The sequence below is a fragment of the Neopsephotus bourkii genome, unplaced genomic scaffold (genome assembly GCF_033783945.1).
Source record: "Neopsephotus bourkii isolate Nb327-2 ecotype Australia unplaced genomic scaffold, CSIRO-AGI_Nbou_v1 NB_1622, whole genome shotgun sequence".
NCBI lineage: Eukaryota > Metazoa > Chordata > Aves > Psittaciformes > Psittacidae > Neopsephotus > Neopsephotus bourkii.
The window spans coordinates 783289-796349 of NW_026902097.1; the positions used below are offsets into that span (position 1 = coordinate 783289).

Consider the following 13061-nt stretch of genomic DNA (forward strand, 5'->3'; position numbering starts at 1 on the left):
GTATTTCCTTCTAAAACATTGAAAATCAAAAACTTCCTAAAGTACTGTTCATACTCAGCATGAAGAGTTCAGGCTCAGCAGGCTGCGATCTGACCCACTGGTGCAATAGGCAGTGGGCAAAAAAAGTTGTACTCAAAGTGGCATTGCTTTTAGGGCAAAACAATTGAGACTGTGATTAAGTGGATGTTCTACAGCGCAGACTCAGGGTGAGCTCAATTCCTAGAAGCTTATTAACCGGTAGCAGAGGCAGGACTTCAGCAGTCTCTAATCTTTTTCATCTTTGCCAAAACCAGGACAATTCAGAGAGATAAAGTGTAAAAGTCTGGGTTGTATTTAGTAAATAGGAAATGACCCTGGGGGAAGTCAAAGTAAATCAGAATAACAGTTCAATCTTTCAGTTACCTGCACAATCTCACCACATTAATCCTGGGTGCTGAATGCCAGCTCTGCATGCTGTGAAGAAATTTCCCTGCTGAATTAGTGTCAAATGCTGTTCTTAATGCCAGTGCATGGACAAACACCCGTTATCACCAGTGTAAAGTCATAGGGAAAGTTACACAAGATGGCAAAGGTTTAGGATGCATTTTGTTCTGGATTCATATTTGGAAATAGTTTTAAAAGAAAAGTGGCTCAGAATTTTGTTATAAAACCTATGTTATGAGGAATTCAGCACTATTTATTGTGTGCCGTGCGTTACCTCCCTTTGCAGCCTTCAAAAAACCCAACTTTTTTGAGAGGTTTGACAAGGTATTTGTAGAAATGCAAATTTAAAATATGTCCAACATTGTGTTCTTGTGTCATCCGTCCTTGTTCTTTTCTTTCTCATCATTAAATGAAAGAAATTATGGGCATCAGGGTAGAGGGATGTCAGGTGCCTTTTAAAACTTTATTTTCTTTTCCCTAATTGTGGAAAAAGAAAAAAAGAAAAAGAAAAAAAAGCCAGACTGCCTTTTGTTCTGTGTTGCAGAGTGAAAGGAAGAGAGAACAAGGGAAAAGATTACATAGATTTCAAAATTCAAGGTGTAAAATGCTCATCTTGAGGAAAACCTTGAGAAGAATGGAAAAATGAAAGAAAACCAAAACACTTCTGCAGAGAAAATAATTTCATTTATCGAGGTGAAAAGAGAATGAAAATGTTTTCAACCAAGGCTCTGAACTGGAAGGGACTTTCAGAAATCAGGCACAGTTCACTCCAGCCCTCAGAAATGGGCTCCTTTGCTGCACATGCTGGTGTACCCATCACTGGGAGAGCTGGGTGGCTGTGGGTGTCCTCTGCCTGTAGCCTTTCTGCTGATGAACACAAGCCTTGCAGCCTTCCCCATAAACACAAAATCTCTTTATTAATGGTCCTGGTGGGAAGGCTGCTTTGCTGTGTGGGGATGCTGCTCTCACACTCACACCAGGAAGTGCCCAAGCACCTTAGCACTGCCCAGGCAACCCTCTCCCAGTGCCACTGCAGCTTCTTTTCTTTTCTCTTCTATTTCTGTGCGCTCCCCAGTTCGAGTGAGGGCTTTGGCGTAGCGGAGAAGATCGTGCTGCTCACCTTCATCTCCGCCGTTATACTGATGGCTATCCTGGGGAACCTGCTGGTGATGGTGGCCGTGTGCCGGGACAGGCAGCTCAGGTGAGCCCACCCAGCCAGGGGGAAATGACCATCTAACAGGACCCATGTCCACAGCTGAGGGCATAAACTGTCATGACAAGGGGTGTCTTTGTCTATACATTGCACAACTGCAATGTCAGACCCACACTGCTTCAGTGCCTCCCCATTCAGATTTACACTGGGGTGGTGGGATCATTTTAGTATCCATGCTCTACATTTTTAGCACTCTCAGTATAAAGAAACCAGATAGAACAGTGAAAAACAGAGCTAATTCCTTGGAGAAGCATCTTGCCCTCTACCCCTCTTCCATCTCAGGTTTCCTAATAAGGCCATCAGAAAGCCATGCAGACCAAGGCTCTGTGGCCATTGTGCTGCACTGCTGCAGCTTGGCAAAATGCTGCCCGTGATTTTGGAGGGGGGGGGGGGGAGTGTTTCCACAGGCACAACTCTTGTCTTGATGCTTTGCTGCTACCCTGGGAGTTGTCAGACCAACCTCAGGAGCAGAGTGAGATATTCAACAGCCTCTATTCATATTCTGCGTGGGTTTTTTAATGGATTTAATTCTATTTTATTGTTATGATTTAAAAAGTACTCTTCAAGTTAAAATTACAGCTTCTGTCTAGATTCTTCTCAGTGCTTTCTGGAAGGATTTTCTCAATTTACAAGTTGAAATAAAGTTCCCCTTCTCCACCCCAAACTCTCCAATACAAGCTGTGAGGCTGAGCCACATGCAGAGGCCTGTGAGCATCTATTTGCCTCTTCTGTGTGAGCAGAAAGATTTGTTTATGCAGGGAGCATGGTGGGTATTAAGCTATAAAACCCAGGAACAAGCCAGCAGTGACCATTAAAATGAGGAGTACATTAGAAAGAACCATTTAGTGTGATTAAGTGAATTAGACCCGAACAAGAGCTTAAATCTCTGTCCACATGTAAAGGATGCTGCACTGAAACTATTCTACACCCTAATTTTGTGATCTGTCTTGCAGGAAAATCAAGACCAATTATTTCATTGTTTCCCTTGCCTTTGCGGACCTGCTGGTGTCAGTGCTGGTGATGCCATTTGGAGCCATTGAGTTGGTTCAGGACAACTGGATCTATGGGGAGATGTTCTGCCTGGTCCGGACATCCCTCGATGTCCTGCTCACCACAGCATCAATCCTGCACCTCTGCTGTATTTCACTGGACAGGTATGAACAATAGAGCGTAAAGAGTAATTACAGTTGCTTTAAGCTTTTTCAGTGTTGTTGCTCATCAGCAGTAGCCAAAGGGAAATATGAATCTGCTGGGAACTATAGAGCAATAAATTTCTTTCCATAGCTGATTTTGGCAGAAGGTCTCTGAATCCTCATGAGTATAGAAAAACTTGAAAAGAATGAGATCTATTTTGATAGAGGAAGCCAGGTTCTCAGCTGCTTCGCAGCACAGCTCTGTTTGCATTAATGACCCAACGTGACACATTCTGATTTTAAGGAAAGACACCTTAAAGATGGATCCAAGAGCAAGTCCAGTGTGTCGTTCACAGGATGCTGTTTTAGCAGGGATATTGCCCTCCATTACAACATCAAGTGCTGCTTACTGCCAGGGGCTGTGGGCAAGGCTTGGCTGGTGCATGGCTTCATGTATTGTGCTGAACCCTGTCTTCCCAGGGACAAAACCATTAAATTATCTTTCTCTCTCTTGTCAAAAGAATATTTGACATGTCTTCCAAATGCCATCAGAACTGCTCTTCCTGCTGCTAGCAGCCATACAGGCAGACAAAAACCATCATTACTAAATGACATTGAGACATATATTACTAGGTTATATGGAGAGAGAGCAAAAAGAGCACACACAACCCCCTAAATTTTATGGGCTATTTTTCTAAGGCATCCATTTGCACATCTCTATTAGTAAAGGCTACCAAGGATAGTAAAGCTGGTGAAAAATATGTATGGGCTCTGTGGAAAATACTGAAAACTTCCTTTTCTTTAGAACTTTTATTACAAAATTAGGATGAAGCTGAAGTCTTTAACAATTTATGGCAACCAGTTCTGGTTTACTGTTGTTTGCAGCTTTTCACAGTAAATGGCAGAACTTCCCATATAGAATAGCAAGAGTTTTCACAAGATAAATACTTAGAATAAAACATTTTGACTGGCTATTCTAATAAGCAATATTTAGAGCTTTCATTTAAGCTGTGTGCAGAGATTTCAATACCTTTAAAAATACTATTACTTATTATTACTAATATGGCCAAAATAACCATAATCATTCTTATTGTCATGACAGCTAATATTTAAATAACACCTTTCATCCAAAGTCTGTACACAGCCAGACTTCAAAAGGTACTTGATTAACTTCTCCACTGATGGGCAGCATGCCTTTGCTGTAGGACAGAGGGGCACCGGCACAGGCAGCGCTGTATCCAGAGAGAAGCTGATGTGCAACAGCTACAGTGAGTTTCCTAATCTGGAAGTTTAGGTGGCTGCAATGCAGATAGAGGAAGCTCATTATATTAAAAACATTTGCACTTTGAGCCAATTACCAGTAAAGCAGATGTTAGGCACTGTGCTCTGTATGTGGCCTTGTTACATGAAATGTTGGAATTTGATTCTCCAGGCTCTTAATTAAACAGGGGGCTGTGTAGAGAAGGGAATATGAAGGGAAAATGTTGTTTTACCCCTCTCCTTCACCTCCTGATCTTTGACAAGTGCAGGGGTGAGAAACTTTCCATGTGGGGTGCACAGAAGGAAAACTCCCCCCTTTCTCCTGCCTGTGCTACCCTCTTGCAGAGCCCTGCCATGGCATAAGCTCTTTCTACTGCTGCCTGTCCCCATCAGTCCCCATGCTCCCGCGACAGCCTTGTCTGCGTATGGCAAAGGGGTTGGAGACAGTCTTGGTTCTAGGGCTGTTGAAATGCATGGCTTAGAGAGGATTATAGCTCTACTCTTCCTTCTATGCCCTTTTATTCTCTGCCCAGCGAGTCCTGAATTCTCTCTGCCAGATGCAGAGCTCCATAGCAATGGGTGAGCATCACTGCCTGCAGCAACACATAGTTGATTCCCCTTCTTTTGGACAGAGGGAAATAGGGAGATGAGTCTGGAGACCCCCACACCATTCTCCCATCCCAGGACAATACTTTAATGAGTAGAATACTATGTGGAAGAAGGGAATGGCTGTCTAGAAAGAAAGCAGGAGCTGTAACTGTGCTTTGGAGGAAAATAAACCTCTAAGCTTGTTCTGCATGTCTTCTAAGGAGGCTTTGGGAATGTGCAGTCCTTCCTACACTGGCATCTGAGGCTGGTGGGCGCTGCGCTTGAATGAGTCCCATATGAGCATCATTCCATTTAAGTGCTCATCCTTCTGTGATAAAATTATCCTGCTTTTAAAGATTTCTGTTTACCAAGTGTGTATTTGAACCTGTTGCTCCCTATTTCCTATAAGCATTCTTCCTAGTTCTTCAGGATTAAAATGATTCTTCAAAATAGAATGAAAAATGGACACAGTGGCTAAAAACAAACCCAAACCACAAACTCACCAGTCCTGGTCCCAAACTGATAAGGGCAAAAAAGTGTTTAGAGCTCTGAATTTGAAGGTCCCAAGAGCTGGAGATCATCCTAAGTGTCACAGCAAAAAAAAAACCAACCAACCGACTTTAAGAAAATGCCTTGTAGATTCATCCTTATAAATGCACTGACAGAGAGAAATCCCCCAATATTTGCCATGCCCTCAGTACTGGCTATGGTAGACTAAGCAGCAGTCAAAATGCTTGAAAAGAAGCTGAGGATGAATCCATTAATGAGTGCTGGGTGTGCTGAAAGCCTCTGCACATCGAGGGGTGAGGGAGCAGAGCTGCCTGGGATACAGAAGCACTGCGGCAATCTCTCTGACAGCTGACAAACCTGAAAGCGCCAGATGTCAGGGAATTACTTCAGGACACACAAATGCTCTTTCTCTTTCACACGTGTTTACCATACGTGTGCTGTTCTTTGCTGTCAGGCGGAGAGAGAGAAAAGGTTCTCCAAGCTGGTGGCTGGATGCAGACATGGGTAATTATCACAGCCTTTATCTATTGCTTGCTGCGTTCATGCTGAAGAATGACACCTCTGCAGACTAGCTGCTGAGCTGATCTAAATTTTAGGTAATTCTCTGGTACATTGTTTTTCTTGTTTCTCTTCTCAAAATGGCTTTATTGAGTGCTTGTCAGAGTAATGACCACCACACAATACCGTTAGTAGAGCACTAACAGCAACATCTCTAAGACAGACTGCTTCTCTCTAAAGCACTTAAATTTGCCAAGAAAGCTTTCTCTATCTTCTAATCTCTGCAGGGCATATATACCTCTCCCAGCCATCCAGCCTTGCTGTAGAAGTTCATCTTTGCTGCTGACATGAAAAAAGCCAGGTTTTCATCTTAAATATTTCAAAAGGTGTATTTCTTTTCCCAGTACAAGAAGGCACAATTATGCCTGTGTTTGCTGACAGTGAGTGTCAGCTGAGAGAGAAAGCCCAAGATCTCTCTGTCTCAGGTAGAGGGAAGAATCTCAAGTCACCTGCATGGCTTTCATCACTTTCTATTTGATCAGACACTTCAGTATGAATCTGACTGAGTGCTAAGGCTGATGGGTTCTTCCAGAACCCAATGTCAAGTTCAGACTACTCACCATGGTGCTCAAGACAGACCAAGGTGCCTCCTGTAGCACTGGACTGGCTCTCCTGAGCTGCTGTGAATGAAATTATTATGAAGGTGGGTCATTCCCTAGCCATCTTCCTCTCTTAAACCTGTATTTCTTCCTCTTATTGATTGACTAATTAATGTGCATCCACAGCATCACTGGTCCTGGCAGCTAAGTTGGAGCAGCACTGACAACACTGCTTCCTTTACAGTGCTTTATAGGATCATAGAATCATAGAATAGTTAGGGTTGGAGAGGATGTAAAGATCATCCAGTTCCAACCCCCCTGCCATGGGCAGGGACACCTCACACTAAACCATCTCACCCAAGGGTCTGTCCAACCTGGCCTGGAACACCACCAGGGACGGAGCATTCACAGCTTCCCTGGGCAACCCATTCCAGTGCCTCACCACCCTTACAGTAAAGAACTTCTTCCTTATAGCCAATCTAAAGTTCCCCTGTTTAAGTTTTAACCCATTACCCCTTGTCCTATCACTACAGTCCCTAATGAAGAGTCCCTCCCCAGCATCCCTATAAGCCCCCTTCAGATACTGGAAGGCTGCTCTGAGGTCTCCACGCAGCCTTCTCTTCTCCAGGCTGAACAGCCCCAACTTTCTCAGCCTATCTTCATATGGGAGGTGCTCCAGTCCCCTGATCATCCTTGTGGCCTCCTCTGGACTTGTTCCAACAGTTCTATGTCCTTTTTATGCCGAGGACACCAGAAATGCACACAATTTTCCAAGTGAGGTCTCAGAAGAGCAGATTAGAGGGGTAGGATCACCTCCTTTGACCTGCTGGTCACGCTCCTTTTCATGCAGTTGTGCTCATTCCTACTCTATGGGTGTATGCTTCTTCTAGCTGGTGTTTTTCTGTGATTCATATATTTTCTACCATCTGTTTGATTTTAGGGCACACGACTGTGTTGGGGTTTTCTTAAAGAAAGCTTAGTTGTTAGCCTATGCTCAGGACTCGGGTTGGAAAGTCATTCTCTTCAACAACTTCAGAGTATTGTTTGAAAAACAAAGTACTTCAAAGACTGAGAGACACTCTCAGTCTCATCTGAAAAAGTGTTTTTTCAAGGTGTCAGAGATCTCTCAGGGCTCACTGAGCTGCTGTCAGTGGGTTGTGCTTTTTCATCATCTCTTTGGTATTATAATATAAATGAAAGATTTAACCTTGACTTATTTATTGCACGTTTTCTGCGTACATATCCATTCTTTGTGCCTATGCAATAAAAATAATTGCACTGCATATAAGCAGACCAATAAGCTGTGACAGTCTCCAAATATAGTTAACCTGTCAGGAAAGGCAATTTTCTTCTCCAATATTTGCAGTGCACTTTGCAATACAATCACTTCTCTAAGTCTTGAGAAAAAAAAACAAAACAAGAAAAAACCCAGAACCCAATCCAAAGCAAACCAGAGACACAGGTTGTAAATGTCTGTATCTTGGGGTTAGATGAACACCTGGCAGCCAAAGCGTCTTGCACCCTCTCTCTTCTTCCTCCAGCTCTGCTGGTGTCCCAGCCTGTGAAGTCTCCATCTCTGCTCAGCACTAGGTACATTGTTTGCCTGGCATGTTTGAAACATTTGCAGATTTGCTATGTAACACACAGCAAAACAGACCAAACTGTGTGCTTGTATATGCAATGCTGATATTACTGGAATCCAAACATACCACATAATCGCTGCTAAATGGAGGCTAAAGCAAAGCAGATGTATCCAAAGAGTGTTGGAGCACCAGAGTGACAGATGCTTGTTGCACCATTTACAAACATTAATTAACATTAATGTACTGTTCAGACGTCAAATTAGCACAACCCCCTGAGAGAGATGATGTTTTAGAGACTCACAAACCCTGGTGCTCTACAGTGGCAGTCTGTGTGGAAAAGAAGCCCTTTCCCTGTGCAGGGTGGGAGGAAGCACAATGTGATAGCACACGCAGGGGGTGCAGGAGGAGTGCCAGGCTTTGAGTGGTAGCAGGACTAATGAGGTTTAGGTTGCGGCTGACTCTGCCGCCTCCTGCTCCCAGTGCTGTGTCACATCACTCTCCATGCTCACCTCTTCTGCATGGCCTTAGAAACGATGCAGCCAAGGCACAGCAGGGTTGACAGGCTTGCCAAAGGATGCCTGGACCACGGTGGGGCTCAAGGTCGGAAGCATGATGTCTTTCTCAAGGATGGGGAGAAAGGAGCTGTGCTCAGCAGTGTTCTGCAAAACAACTGGCCAGGGCTAGGGAGAGGTTATTAGCAGGGAGGCTTATTACGTTAGAGGTTAGGCTATCAGTAAGTAATGATTAGACAGTTGGCAATCTGATTATATGACACGAATTCCAGCTGTGGTTTTGTATCGGGCCACAAATCCCCTGTGCCCTTTTCAGCTGGAAAGACATCTGATCTGGTACAGCTCTCAGGTGCTTAAGTGGAGGAACAGAGAGGCTGCATGGGAAGGGGCTGAGCAAGGGCAAATGCAGCCAGTCCATGAGGGCTATGAGATGCAACACGTAACTGCAGAGTTACTCGTGTTGGCACTCAGCCTGGTGAGAAAACTGACATGGGATTTGCAGGATTGGGGTCCAAGAGCATTAAGAAAAATAACGGAGCAGATGGCCATGGCACACCCTTAGGGATGCACTGTCCTTTACTAATCTTTACAAACCCTGGAGAAATACGATAACGTATTTTGCCACTGTTGCTGCCAATAACCCTCAACACACATCAACCCACACGGGGTCCAGGAGGGAGTCCTCTATCTGCTTTTGGCAATATATGTTTATTTGTATTACTAGCTAAATTTATCCGGTCCCAATTAGCTGTTCTCTTTAGCGTTTTTCTCAGTGTAATTATCTCAACACCAGGAGGCCATTGTTTTTCTAATAAGAATTTAATTTTGTTACATATAATCGTTTTAGGACTATTTTGTTTCTGGACCAGCGATGCACAATTTTGTTTTATTCATCGCGGGCAGAGACCATAGTTTATTTGCTCAGTGGGAAAAGGAAGAGAAGGAGCTGTTCTCTCCAAAAAAATGTAACAATGTGGTTATACAGAGGCCAGGATCTGGCTTCACTGAAATATCAGAAAAGCCGGTAGCGCTGCTTTAGTTTCACACAGGCACAATGAATTGAGATCCTAGCTCCTTAGGCTTCATCACTTGGTATGGGTTCAGCTGAAGATTCTGGCCCGGTCTGGATGCACTGAGGGAGAGGAGAAGCGTGCAGAGCCATGCTGAGATTTGGGTTTTTGGAGTGCTTCAGAGTAGAGCTCCAAAAAGACAAAGGGGATTTTCCAGCCTGGCACATTCCATACATATACTGTGTGCCATGAGGAGGAGTGTCTCTTTTCTGAAATGAATGTCTCTGCTGCAGGAGTTTTCTATCTGTGCGGTTCAGCATCCTCAGCATCTGAGCTGTCTGCCTGGGGTAGCCCCTGGAGCCCCTCTGCCAGGTTCAGCCTCCTCCTTGCTGATGGGTTAAGAGCTGTTGGCAGCTTCTGGAGCCTGTCTGTCTGCTGCTGCTGCTTCTTTGGCCTCTCTTTCCTTAGGAACTCACAAAGAAATCATTCCCACTTTGGTGTTTAAGGCATGGTTGGCACAGAGCCTGTATGACCATGATTGTTGCACCCTGACTTTGGGATAGAACTAGTAGCACCCACAGTTTTTCCCTATTTTTTTATAGCATATTTAAGGGGGGTAAAAAATTGAGTATTCAGTAAATTTTCCTTGTCTGATTTTGGACCCAGTGATGACAAAGCATATGGTATATATATAATTGTATACATGCACACAACACCAAATGGTTTTAAATGTGGGCCACCCACAGAACCAGTCTGTTTAGTAAAGGTGGGTGTGTATTTGTCTGTCTGTGCTCTCTAAGGAGCCTCTTGTAGAGTAGTGTCTACATGCCCATAGCTCAAAGTTGTATTGCAAACCAGGGAGATGTTTTTTCTCCAAGGGCAAGGAATTATCTAATACAGCTAAGTACATTTCTGTAATGCCAGAAGGCAAGGAAAGAACAGAGGGGTGGTTAGAGCATCACTGATCCTGAGGGAGAAGCTGAGGACTCCAGTACTGCTTTCTAGAAGTGTGCCCAGGGCAGCTTTTCTGCTGCCATTTGCTCGAGGAGGCACTTGGATGCCCAGGCTGATGGATGGCCAGATGTACTAGCTGTTGTATCATTACTTGCTTCTCTTTAACTGCAGAAACTGGAGTATGTTAATGATATTGTACCGGCTGGTTATCTAGATTACTGGATCTTTGATTTCAGTCTTGACCACAGATTCTAGTCACAAACGGGGTCTCATGGTGTTGGTGCTTGATAAACATGCAGACAGTCACTACCACAGACAGCTGTCCTTGCTATGAACCACAGCTAGAATATGCTGGTGTCAGATCTAGGCCACCAGTGTGTTGAAATGCAGTGCTGTTTCTTAGTCTTAGACTTTCTTGTCTACAAGAACCTGGAAACTACAAACTTGTAATAACTACAGGTGGCATTGTTTAAAAGTTAACGTGCTTTTCAAGACTTATTTTTCCTGGAGGAGAGGCAGGCTATGATACAAGAAGCATGCAGGCCATGAGTGTGCATGTAGGTAGGGGATTTTTTCATACATGCAAAATGGCAACAACACCCATGGTTTACAACACTTATATTTCCGCAAAAGCCTTGGACCAACACATCAGATTCAGCATTCTGTTGTACAAGGCAAGAACGTAGCTGAAGTTCATTTTCTGTCTATTTTCTCTTTGGCTTCACAGCTTTCCTCTTATCTGCCATCTCCTGTTTTCACATATATGCAAGTTTGACATTAGGCAAGCTGTCCATGATCCTGCTGCAGAAGAATATGATATTATGCCTTCTCTACCCAAAGTGCTGAAGGCTGTTAGGTACAAATGTGTTGCTGATGTACAGTTCATCAGGAATTTCTGTCTGCTTTCTGGGTTTATGTTTAGCACTGACTGTAAAGAGGAGCTCGCTGGCAGGCAAAGTGCCAGTCCTGGTGGGAAAGGATAAGTTATTTTGCTCTTACAGCTCATGGATATTGTGTGTTTGAGTGGCTGTGGCAGCTCCAGCTGATGACGTGTAGGAATAAGGAGGAAGTTTCCCCACAGACTGGGGCACTGGTCACTGAAGCCTGAGCATTTCTTATAGCTTTTGTGAATGCACTAGAGGTGCACTGGCATCCCCCTGGAGATGCTGGGAGAGTGCTTATAACATGACAGGTCTACTGTTATGAATTGATCCATTTGGCACTAATCGATCCCCCATATCACTGGAAATTCCACTGGATGGCCAGGGAACATCACATTCCTGTTCCTTGAGACAGAATCTGGCCCCTGCACTGTTGCATAAAGCCAAGGTGACAGTCGGCAGGTCACAAATCCTCAGTAGCCAGACATATCTGCAGCAGCCATAAAGGCCATAAGTAAGGCCATAGGAGTGATGGATTTCTTCTTCTGAGCCACCTGTAAAATGTTAGCATTTGGGTCATTCATGTGGTAAATGTCTGATATGGGGAAGTAAAAGTATTATAATAACCTTTGCTTTATGGAGCTACTTGGAAGTTCTACAGCTCCAGGAAGAGATTCTTTGTATTTCCCCTTCTGCAAAGAATGTCACAACAGAGGTGGAGGAGAGGATATGTTTTGCCTTATCTGCTCTGCTGTAAGAAACTGGGAAGTTAACATTTTCAGCGAACTGCAGAAACACGGTCTTGACTGATAATAGTAAGAACTAATATTTAATTAAACTTGGACATCATATTAATCATGTGTGTATATTACACCTTATATTCATCCATCACACTGTCATACCAGTACATAATAAACGGTCTTTATGAGCACAGGAAAACAGCTTTAGCTTAAAAGACAGCAGAAATGTAGAATAAAGAAATGTCTTTATTTCAGCTTTTGACTAAAACTACTGATAATCATAGAGACATAATTACTTTTCTCTCAGGGAATAAGTAGCTGCTTAAATGCCCAAACCATCATATACATCAAATCACCAGCTACTGCAAAAATTGGTGTGACTTCAGTGATTTCAGTTAGCATACACAGATTTCTGTCCTCTGACTCCTGGGGCCATTGAATGGAAATCCTGCTGAGCTATGGAAAAGTGGATGGTGTGCTTCTCTGCCTCCCTCAGCAAAATTGTCACCCACACTCCAATTGTGGAACCTTGTTACCCATAACAGTGTAGGGCAGCAGGAACCCCGCTCGACTTCTGAACACAAGGGAACTCATGGTAGCAGCAGTTAGCAAAAAATCTATCTATATAATCTTTTGACATGTAAGTGGAGGAAAATTGCTGCTGAATCACTGGGAGGGAAGAAATATGAGAGCTTAAGATGTCATTTTTACAGGCATAATTTTTACTCTAATGGCCTTTAATAGCACGTACAAGTCAGTGTAATGCTGTCAGCTGCAGCAGAGATAGAGTTATAGAAATGTAATAGCTCAAACTGCTTGGAAGAATAGTTTTCCTGCTGTAGTTAATTAGCAATGTATCGTGGTTTTCCTGTTCTGCTTGCTTGTTCAACTTTTGAAACGGTAACTGGTGTCTTGGCTGTTCTTTCCCATTTATTCAGTGAATTTTTTCTTTTCCTCTTCCTGCAAATAATTTTAGTCTCTTGTGACTCCAGTAACTTGCCATTAGGCACGTTACAGAACTCCTTTGATGTCCAGCACTGGGTAGCACTTTGCGTTAGGTATCTCTTTGACAGTAAACTATTAATTATGCCAGCTTTATCCCCAGTGCATTTAGAGTCAGAAGAGCAGCTGCATGTAATGCCAAGAGAAGCACCATC

At 43.6% G+C, this 13061-nt stretch overlaps 1 protein-coding gene across 4 annotated transcripts in view; it reads left to right on the top strand.

Moving 5' to 3' along the window:
* The window catches only part of HTR4 (5-hydroxytryptamine receptor 4), a 129316-nt gene that overhangs the window by 59549 nt on the left and 56706 nt on the right, over positions 1-13061 (top strand). For all 4 annotated transcript variants that reach the window (XM_061372865.1, XM_061372862.1, XM_061372863.1 and 1 more), the window contains exons 3-4: positions 1499-1624; positions 2590-2790. In XM_061372865.1, the coding sequence (XP_061228849.1) occupies positions 1499-1624; positions 2590-2790 (327 nt within the window). The remainder of the gene's footprint in view (positions 1-1498; positions 1625-2589; positions 2791-13061) is intronic.